Source organism: Brienomyrus brachyistius, chromosome 22 (genome assembly GCF_023856365.1).
Source record: "Brienomyrus brachyistius isolate T26 chromosome 22, BBRACH_0.4, whole genome shotgun sequence".
Taxonomy (NCBI): domain Eukaryota; kingdom Metazoa; phylum Chordata; class Actinopteri; order Osteoglossiformes; family Mormyridae; genus Brienomyrus; species Brienomyrus brachyistius.
Window position 1 is genome coordinate 11,973,061 of NC_064554.1, and position 10,850 is coordinate 11,983,910.

At 44.0% G+C, this 10,850-nt stretch overlaps 1 protein-coding gene across 2 annotated transcripts; it reads right to left on the bottom strand.

Annotated features, from left to right (window-relative positions):
- LOC125717821 (cytochrome P450 2K1-like) lies at positions 1-10,350 on the bottom strand. 2 transcript variants are annotated; one of them, XM_048991112.1, is made up of 9 exons: positions 10,127-10,350; positions 3,229-3,391; positions 2,912-3,061; positions 2,471-2,631; positions 1,985-2,164; positions 1,733-1,877; positions 1,130-1,314; positions 831-972; positions 1-687 (listed from the first exon to the last, which is right to left on the bottom strand). In XM_048991112.1, exons 1-9 carry the CDS (start codon positions 10,319-10,321, stop codon positions 500-502), a joined length of 1,509 nt encoding a protein of 502 aa, XP_048847069.1. In that variant the 5' UTR covers positions 10,322-10,350; the 3' UTR covers positions 1-499. The 2 variants fall into 2 exon arrangements, with proteins under 2 accessions (XP_048847069.1, XP_048847070.1); XM_048991113.1 differs by lacking the exons at positions 3,229-3,391; positions 10,127-10,350 and adding an exon at positions 3,177-3,210.
- Positions 10,351-10,850: the final 500 nt, after the last annotated feature.

Genomic DNA, 10,850 nt, shown 5'->3' on the forward strand with positions numbered 1-10,850 from the left:
AAGATCAGATATTTTTATTATACTATGAAAAGTGGAGACAATATAAGAATGAGAAACGATTCAATATCAATAAACACAGACTGCAGCGGAAGATTATGGGAGCTAAAGTGCTTGGTTAGTGATCAATGCCATACATACTGTTAACTGAATAATATTACAACTACATTTTTAAATGCTGCATTACTTCCATCCATCCATTTCCCAAACCGCTTATCCTAGTGGGTCGCGGGGGGTCCGGAGCCTATCCCGGAAGCAATGGGCACGAGGCAGGGAACAACCCAGGATGGGGGGCCAGCCCATCACAGGGCACACTCACACACCATTCACTCACACATGCACACCTACGGGCAATTTAGTAACTTCAATTAGCCTCAGCATGTTTTTGGACTGTGGGGGGAAACCGGAGCACCCGGAGGAAACTGCTGCATTACTTGTTGATGTAAATCAGTATTTTCTCTCATAGCTCATGTCTTTCGGTTACATTCAGAATCCAGGATCTTCACCTTCGGATTAAAGCACACAGTTTTTGGGGATACGGGTTAAGTGTTACGCCTACAACTGGAGTGAGGTCCAGATCCGATTCAGACACCCCAGGAGGTGGAGTGAAACGGAACTTCTGCAGGAGTGAGGTGAAGAAGAGGAAGAGCTCCATCCTGGCCAGACTCTCGCCAGGACACACCCGACGCCCTGGAGGAAAGACAAATGGGGAGATACCCCCCTTAATAAGCAGAGAGTAACGGAGAACCATATTCAGACAGATAGCCAGAGGAAAAAGCAGAGCTCCTTTTATAAGCATTTAACTGAAGGCCAGAGAAGAACCTGAGCTGTACCTGCAGAGAAGGGCATGAAGGCGTCCCTCTTTCTGAATCGGCCCTGATCGTCCAGGAAGTGGCCGGGGATGAAGGTATGGGGAGTCTCCCATTCACTCTCATCATAAAGTACAGACGTCAACAGCGGGATGACAGTGGTCCCCTGTAGGGAACATGGAAAAGCCACTGAGGTCAGTTATTGCAGTTATGCTCAATAGCAAACATCAGATTTCAAATTACGTGAGCAAAATACCCTGAAGACAAGATAGAGAAGGACTAGGTCTGGAAAATATCCTGATGGTAAAGGGAAAAGAGCTCACTTTCTTGATGTGGTATCCTTGGAAGACCACGTCACAGCTTGTGATGTGAGGGAGACTCATTGGAGCAATGTTAGCCAGTCTCTGTATCTCGTGGGTGACGGCGTCTGTATACGGCAGGTTCCTCCTGTCCTCCACTCGAGTCTGCCGACCAACAATGACCCTGTCCAGCTCCTCCTGTACACGGTCTAATGATGGATGGGGAACAGATAGTATCTCTATTAGGAATTTGGGTGAATGTCTGTGTGTTAAGTCTCTAAATTACATGCCTTAGCCGTACATAGCTGATTGTTATCAATGAGTGGGGGTACCGTGTTAAGGCCTGTGTGAATGTGTCTGTCCTCACCCTGTATACGGGGGTACCGTGTTAAGGCCTGTGTGAATGTGTCTGTCCTCACCCTGTATACGGGGGTACCGTGTTAAGGCCTGTGTGAATGTGTCTGTCCTCACCCTGTATATGGGGGTACCGTGTTAAGGCCTGTGTGAATGTGTCTGTCCTCACCCTGTATATGGGGGTACCGTGTTAAGGCCTGTGTGAATGTGTCTGTCCTCACCCTGGATATGGGGGTACCGTGTTAAGGCCTGTGTGAATGTGTCTGTCCTCACCCTGGATATGGGGGTACTTGGCCATAAGCAGCAGGCCCCAACGCAGTGTGGTCGCAGTAGTGTCAGTTCCAGCTGCAAAAAGGTCGGACACTGTAATGATGAGGTTCTTCTCATGGTAGTAGGAGGACTCTTGCTCCCTGGATTTCTGGTAGAGATGGCAGAACATGATACAATAGAACAACAGAAAACTCATGTCAAAGGTTGAAGAAAAGTATGATCAGTGTAGATGTTTCCCATTGAACACTTTCGTACCTTAATCTCCTGCTGTCGGATAAGAAAGGAGTCCACAAGGCATCTCCTGTCCTCAGCATTCAGAGTCTCCTGTAGATTCTTCACCAGACCTTTCACCTGCTCTTTGTTGCTCTCAATATCCTTCTTCAGGGTGATCCAGTCCTTCAGCCAAGGACCCAGCCTTGGAAACATGTTATACAGCTGCCACCAGAGATTGAAAAACCTTATTAAATTTGTTACCATTGGGCCTTATGTTGGAGAGATACTTATTTCAATTAATTACGCAACACTAGTTTTTAATGAATTTGTCCGGGAGGGCAGGCTTATGAACATCTTAGAATTGAGATTATGATTTCCAGGCTTTTGCTGGTTGATCAGAATTTCTTCCTCCTTGGTCTGTAGTTTCTATTAACTGAACTGGTGTTAAACAAACATCCCTCCAGCTGCCCCATTCAGACTCTACCCTAGTGACCTTAAAAGTGAGATGCAGTAGAAAAAGAAAAGTACCTGGATGGCAGGTGATCCGGTGAGCCTGATGCTTTCGTTCGCCATGATGACCATCCTTTGGAACTGTGGGTCATCGTAGTTAAACCTATTGCCATAGACGATGGAGGAAATGATGTTGGAGACTGAGTAGTTCACTACCTGCAATGTGTCAAAGGGTTCGCCTGGGAAGCAGGAAGGAGAATCAGAGCATTTATGTAGCAATTTGAAAACATTTGCATTATGCTATAGTATATAGAGGAAGATCCTCAGAACTTCTCTATAGGTGTAAGACCGAATCATGTCTTTTGTTTAACTTTATTAAGTTGCACCCCTTGCATGCCCTCCCAGGACTCACATCACTGATATGCACATTTTGTTGGAATTAAAAAATTTTTTCAGGAAATCATTTAATTAAATTAACATTAATCGGATGTTATAGCAAGTTAACAGCCATTATCTCACCTTTGAAGTTTTCAAACACCTCTGACATGTAGTGGATCTCCTCAATGATCTTCTCCTCACTTCCTCGTTTTCCCATCCCCAAATCCCGAAGGGTGGATAAAGCAAAGCGTCTCATCTCCTTCCATGAGTCTCCATTGGAAAACAGGACTCCTGTGTGAGATTGGATTACTTTCACTTTTATTCAAAGCATTACTGTAAATATGTGCATTTAATGCACCCGTTATTATGGATTGATGTACTCTCAATATATCACCTTGAAACTCACTAAATATTGAACAGACCATGTTGAAATTCATCATGATGTAATTGAGTCGTACCATGGCCTTCGTTGAAATCATAAAATATTGGCGTTATCTCCCGTTCTCCAAACTCCACTGCATGGTTGACTAGAGCCTCTTTCACAGTCTTGAAGCCGGTAAGAACCACGACTTTCTTGGGGCCAAAGTGGACAGTGAACACAGATCCATATGTTTTAGACAGCTGGAGAAAAGAAAGGAAAACTTTCAACAGACTGAGCAAGTTACTGTATAGAAGGAAAATGGTCATTGGTGGGAAGGGGAGTCATGTGACCAGGGACTGATAATCCATCCATCCATTTTCCAAACCGCTTATCCAACTGGGTTGCGGGGGGTTCGTGGAAGCAATGGCACAAGGCAGGGAACAACCCAGGATGGGGGGCCAGCCCATCGCAGGGCACACTCACACACCATTCACTCACACACGTACGGGCAACTTAGCAACTCCAATTAGCCTCAGTTTTTGGACTGTGGGGGGAAACCGGAGTACCCGGAGGAAACCCCACGACGGCATGGGGAGAACATGCAAACTCCACACACATGTGACCCAGGCAGAGACTCAAACCCGGGTCCCAGAGGTGTGAGGCAACAGTGCTAACCACTGCACCACCATGCCTTCCCCAGGACTGATAATGTTGATTAATTTTGATTGTTGCTTTGCGTTTGTTTGAGTTTGGTTTTTATATTTGAGCTCTGCTTTTGCAAAGTGAATCTCATGTGTTCAATGCAATGCAATGCAATTTTATTTATATAGCGCATTATCACAACATTACATTGTCTCAATGCGCTTTACATTTCTGCCACGTAAAGACCCCCCAGTGAGTAAGCCAAAGGCAACGGTGGCAAGGAAAAACTCCCTAAGAGGAAGAAACCTTGGGAGGAACCAGACCCAAAGGGGGGGCCCATCCTCCAGGGGCCAGCAGAAAAATCAAACAAAACAAGAATTATATAGTTTAAGCTAATATGCAGGGGAGGAAGGAGAGGCATCCGTGAGCCAAGGGCAGGCAGGCTGGAGGGTAGTTGCCGGAAGTGGAGGTAGTGGTCTTGCAGGCAGCAGAAGCATAAATTCCTCGATGTTATGGTTCTCCGGGCAGCACACCCCAGAAGGGGTGGGGGAGGAAGTAAGAAAATAGTGTATTAGCCAGAGTTGAGGAAACTACAGGCAGTGCAAGCAAAATGATAGAGTGCAATATTCATCTAGGCTCCGGCAGATCTGGCTATAGCAGCATGAGAAAGAGGGAGAGACAGGCGGGAACACAGGCATGGGGACTCCCTGAACATCAACACTCTAGTGAAAGGCTAGAGCGACAGCACTGACGCATCAGTTTATCCAAAGCCAAGGGCACCGATCCCCACCCAGCTCTTCACCTCATACTGTTAGTCTAACTGGGAGTGAGCAACCAGCTGGAACTAGAACTAGGTTTCCTATACGCTAAACTATACAAGTGCGTTTTTAATCTAGACTTGAATAGCGAGAGTGTGCCTGAATCCCGCACATCCCCCGGGAGACCATTCCACAGCTGCGGAGCTCTGTAAGAGAATGCTCTGCAGCCTGCCGTAGTCCTGTCTACTCTAGGAACTAACAGATATCCTGCTCCTTGTGATCGAAGCAGGCGAGAAGGGTTGTAAGGGACCAGAAGATCATTAAGATATTGTGGTGCAAGGCCATTCAGAGCTTTGTAGGTTAATAGCAGTATTTTGTAGTCAATCCTAGATTTCACTGGTAGCCAGTGCAGGGAGGACAGTATAGGGCTAATGTGATCAAATTTTTTAGTTTTTGTGAGAACTCTGGCTGCTGCATTTTGTACTAACTGAAGTTTATGTAAGGATCCAGATGGACAACCCGAAAGGAGGGCATTACAGTAGTCCAACCTGGAAGTTATAAAGGCATGTATTAGTTCCTCTGCATCTTGAAAGGAAAGCATCTTCCGAAGCTTGGCTATGTTCCGTAGATGGTAAAATGCTGTACTGGTAATGCTATTTATGTGAGCACTGAAGCAGAGGTCGGAGTCTACCAGGACACCAAGATCTCTGACCACTGTTTTAAACTGAGTAGGGAGGCCGCTAGGGTTGGGGTTTACAAACTTATTACGAGCATCCTTAGGACCGATTAAAAGAACCTCAGTTTTTTCTGTATTTAACATGAGGAAATTCCTTGCCATCCAACAACGAATGTCTAGCAGACAGTCAGCTAAGGAAGAGAGCTGGGATGCGTCGCTAGGTTTGACAGATAGATACAATTGTGTATCATCAGCATAACAATGAAAATTAATACCGTAGTTTCTAATAATGTTACCAAGTGGTAGCATATATAGATTGAACAGTAGTGGGCCCAACACTGATCCCTGTGGGACACCATATCTTACTTTAGTGGCTTTGGATGACTCATTGTTTACATGGACAAACTGGTAACGATCAGTTAAATAGGAACGAAACCATAGGAGTGCTGTCCCTTTAATGCCAATCAATGTTTCCAGCCGGTCCAGAAGAATATTATGGTCCACAGTATCGAATGCTGCAGTTAGATCCAGTAAGAATAATAGCAATATACAGCCACGGTCGGAAGCCATAAGCAAGTCGTTCATGACTTTGACTAAGGCCGTTTCTGTGCTATGATTGGGTCTGAAACCAGACTGATATAGTTCGTTAGCATTATTTTTCTGAAGAAAGGAAGACAGCTGGTGAGCAACAACTTTCTCCAGAATTTTAGAAATGAAGGGAAGATTTGAGATGGGTCTATAGTGTCCTAAGTCACTAGGTTCAAGATTTGGCTTCTTTAGGATAGGTCTAATAACAGCCATTTTAAAAGATATAGGAACATATCCAAGCCTAAGAGATGAGTTTAACAAGTTTAACAATGTGGTGCTAATCAGTGGTGTGATTTCCTTAAGTAGACTGGTGGGTATTGGGTCAACAAGGCTAGTAGTGGGTTTGCCAGAGGAAATTAACTTAAGGAGTTCTGTCCGTACTACAGGAGAGAAACATTCAAAGGTGTTACCATTAGTACTAATAGCACTAGCACTAACAGAAGATTGGTGATTGTGTGCAGCTGTGGGCGTGCTAGTGATGGTATGTCTAATAGTAGTTATTTTATTATTAAAAAACGCAATAAAGTCATCACTCCTAAGAGCTTCTGGGACTTGTGAGTTTAACATTGAAGGATTCTTTGTTAACCTAGATACAGATTCAAACAGGAATTTAGGATTGGTTTTGTTCTCTTCTATTAGTTTAGAGAGATACATAGACCTAGCAGTCACTAGTGCTTGTCTATACTTAGACAGGCTCTCTTTCCAGGCAGATCTAAAAACTTCTAGTTTTGTTGACCGCCATTTGCGTTCTAGCTTGCGTGAAGCTTGTTTAAGTTCCCGTGTACGGTCAGAGTACCAGGGGGCAGGTTTCTTATCTCTATGTTTTATTTTCTTGAGTGGCGCTACATGATCAAGAGTGGTACGAAATGATTCCACCATGTTCACGGTTACCTGTTCAAGTTCATTTACACTTGACGCTTCAGAGGTAAGGTTGAAGGACTGTGGGAGCTGATCGAGAAAAGTTGCGGCGGATAATGAGGCTATAGAACGTCTAGTATTGTACCTCTGACCTGGGGCCTTAGGGGGGTTATGTTGTATTTGAAATGTTAAAAGGTAATGATCCGAAAGTAGAGGATTCTGAGGGATAATTGATATGTGTTCTACCATGACACCATGACTAAGGATCAAGTCCAGGGTGTGGTTACAGGCATGAGTCGGCCCAGTTACATTCTGATGTACACCGGCAGAGTCAAGAATGGTTGTAAATGCTTTTGTTAATGGATCACTATCGTTTTCCATATGAATATTAAAATCACCAACAATCACGGCCTTGTCGGTAGTAACCACCAAGTTTGTTAGGAAATCTGCAAATTCCTTAAGAAAATTGCTATAGGGGCCAGGCGGTCTATACACAATAGCAATGATGATTGGAGGTGTAGAACTACACTTAGATATGCTAGCAAGACTAAGAATAATAATTTCAAACGTGCTAAAGCTATAACCACTATTTTCATGCACTCCTAGGTCGGTCTTAAATATTGCAGCAACCCCGCCACCTTTGCGATTGGGTCGAGGATTATGCTTATAGCTATATTCAGCTGGAGTGGATTCATTTAGTGCGAAAGAACTCGTTTGGTTTAAGCCAAGTCTCAGTAAGACATAGGGCACCAAGATTAAAATCAGTAATGATTTCATTTACGAGCAATGTCTTAGGTGCCAGCGATCTGATGTTCAGGAGTCCAAGTTTTAGGTTTACATTACACCTACTATCCAGAAGTGAATTAGGTCTAATTTCTCTAAGGTTTTTAAGACATGCACTACGGTGGAATGAACCCCCACGATTAAAACCGCGGGGAACAGACACAGTCTCAATAATATGAACCTTGGGTGACGACTTTAAGCGACTAGCAGGCGGTCGGTTAAGCCGGTTTGCCTGCCGCCTTGGCTTGGCTCTGGTTAGTCAGCGATCTGCCTTAAGACTACGAGCTATGCTTTTTGACAGGAGATCGGCGCCAGCCCACGAGGGGTGAATACCGTCCCTCTTCAAAAGCCAAGGCCTACCCCAGAACGTCCGCCAATGGTCTATATAACCCACACCATTTATCGGGCACCATTCCGACAGCCAGCGATGCAGCGACGATAATCTGCTGTACATTTCGTCGCCACGTCTAGCAGGGATGGGGCCAGAGCATGTTACTGACGCGGACATCTTCTTCGCAAGGCTGCACACCTTTATGAAATTTGCTTTAGTGATCTCCGATTGCCTCAATCGGACATCATTAGTGCCGACGTGGATAACAATATGCGAATACTTACGTTTACTCTTAGCCAGCACTTTTAAGTTTGATAAGATGTCGGTCGCTCTGGCACCAGGGAGACAATTAACTACAGCTGCTGGAGTCGCTACTCTCACGTTTCTTAACATAGAATCGTCGATTACCAGAGCACTTTCAACAGGCGGCTCAGTGGGCGTTTCACTGAGTGGGGAGAACCTGTTGGAAACGTGAATGGGTGAATGGGTGAATGGGTGAATGGTGCCGGTGTGAGTCCTGTTTGGACTTACGGCTATGCCGCCGGGTCGTCACCCACACGCCTTGCTGCGAAGGCCCTGCTGCCGGAGCGGGGGGAGACTGGCTCACTATAGCGGACATATCCGGAGCCGCTAACACTGCGTCAATAAAACTCTCACTCTCCTGAATCTCCCGTAACGTCCGGATACGTCCCTCTAAGTCTGCGATCTTCTCCGTCAGCCTGGCAACTAGCTGACACTTATCGCAGACAAACGTACCACTAATGACGGGAGAAGAATAACTAAACATACTGCACTCGGAGCAAACGACAGGAGCCATAGTGATATACTTATACTTACGTTTAGCGGGGAAAAACTCCGGGGTAAGAGGCGATTAATCCGTCGTGCTTTGGAAGATTATCAGGAGACTACTAAGCTTGCCAAGATTTTTCTGATTGCTTAATTCTAATTTTTTCGCCGCTATTACCCTGAAATTTCTGACTGAAATCGCTACCCCGCTCTAACGCACACTCGGACTCGGACTTCAACCGCTCCCTGTCCCACCCCATGACACAATATCGTGGAAACAAAAAAAAAAAGGTTCTGTTCACCACTCTCATGAGCATGAAAGATACATTCAGGTGTCCTTTAACCCAAACAGCACAAGTAAATTAAAATCTGGAGATGCAGAACCCACACAATTTGTATTACCATAAACAAGCACAATATGTACAAAATGTACTAATGTAATATTCTATTTTACCTTTATCCTGTGGAATGGCACTGAACTGGAATGGTAATTGATTAAATTAACTAATCATAATAACAAATGCAACACTTACCAATAATACACAGTAGGTGACATAAAACCGACAATAATCAACATAAAATACACACCAAGAAACAACGTAATTTTACTAGGGATGCACCGATCCGACTTTTTCAGCTCCAAAACCTACACTAATATCTGGGTTTCGGGTATCGGCCGATCCCGAGTACCGATCCGACAACAGTCTTTAATCAATAACCTGTAGTTCTCACTGTGGGGAGGAGACTGAGATTATTCTATTTACGGAAACATCAGCCTTAAATACTTGACTCAAATACAGTTTCCCTAACTTTGTAACGCACTGTAACAAATACACATATGTATACACTGAATTATTTATTATTAACAAATCAGCCTGCTAATAGTTACTTTTAATAGGGCAACGACAGACAAACTACAAGATAGGCAGTGGAAAACTGTGCATCTCTCTGTATATATGCATGTAATGTACTTTCACGACCTTACGTGCAAAACGACTTGTTACTTGGGCATTAACATCGACTCCAGTGAAATGTAACTACACTACTGAACGTTTATTAGTTCTCGCCGCCATCATCACTAAAAACATAGTCTGTGTGTGTGTGTGTGCTGCGCGTGAGAGGCGTTGTGTGATTTTAATGTGGGATTTTCCACTAAACGCTACGTTCACCTCTCAAAATCTTGTTTCTTCAAAGATTGCAACTCACTGTGCTGCTAGTTGTCGTTTTAAAAAAAACTTACAGATCGATACCCACCTATCTGATGCTCTCTGCCTATTGCAAAGGATTGCACATGTAATGTTGTGAAAATGCACAACACAAAATAAAACAGACACGACGTCACAGCGTTCGGTTTGAATGGCACAGGAAAAAAAACAACTAAATGGTAATGAGCTGTCGTGCAGTTAATTGTACAAATCGATTTTTTTAAGAAAAGAAAAGAAACTTGAGCTGTCTTTTTACAGACTGCCGAAAACTAAGTACCGGACGTGGATCGGGCCGATATCCGATCCGTGTAATTAGGTATGGATCGATACCGATCTGAATGTCGGAACGGCACACCTATAAATTTTACCCTCCAGAGTGAGAGATCAAGTCTCTTGAGATCCAGCTGCAACAGGTTTCCTATGAGAGGCAAAGGTCTAGGTCCTGGGGGCTCCTTCCCCCAGCTGCGATTGGTGGAGAGAAGCCAGAAAACAAGAAAAAGTAGCAAAGCAACAAGCAGGGTGACCGTGCTGGGAGACTGGAATAGTTCCTGCAGCAGTGCCATAACGCTCTTTTTCTCAGCCCTCAAATACTTCCTGTCTATTTATTGGATGAGAAAACCACACCTTTTGTGGGTTCAACCTATCAGTGGGCGGAGCAAACAAATACAGCTCTCTCTTTGGATTATCCAATGAAATAACAAGAAGTCCAAGTTGATAGAAACATAACAGAAAGGGTTTTCACCTATACATATGCTGCTGGCATTTTAAATCCTATAAAATCTTAACCAGCATCACATATAACGGTAAACTTAAATCAAATTCATATCAACATACACAAAAAAGTGTAACAAAGAAATAATGAGAATAATTTAAATCAGTGATTTAAAAAGTGTTTCCACAGCCTTTGTATCGGCAGCTTGTACGATTTTCTCAAGTACCAGGTACTCTATTGGCCATAGAGAATCGCATTCTTTGTTCAGCTACATAAGATGGATCATCCTTTGATAAGAAAAAAAATACGATATTTTTAATACTTCCTATCCTCCATACATACAATCCCAGTGGTATATCAGAATGTGTCCAGAAAGTTAC

Coding starts and splice junctions, on each gene's coding strand:
- LOC125717821 (XM_048991112.1), bottom strand. CDS start 10,321: ATGGCACTGCTGCAGGAACTATTCCAGTCTCCCAGCACGGTCACCCTG. Junction 3,392..10,126: donor TTGATCTCTCACTCTGGAGG/GTAAAATTTATA, acceptor TCTTTTCTCCAG/CTGTCTAAAACATATGGATC. Junction 2,632..2,911: donor GGTGTTTGAAAACTTCAAAG/GTGAGATAATGG, acceptor CCTGCTTCCCAG/GCGAACCCTTTGACACATTG.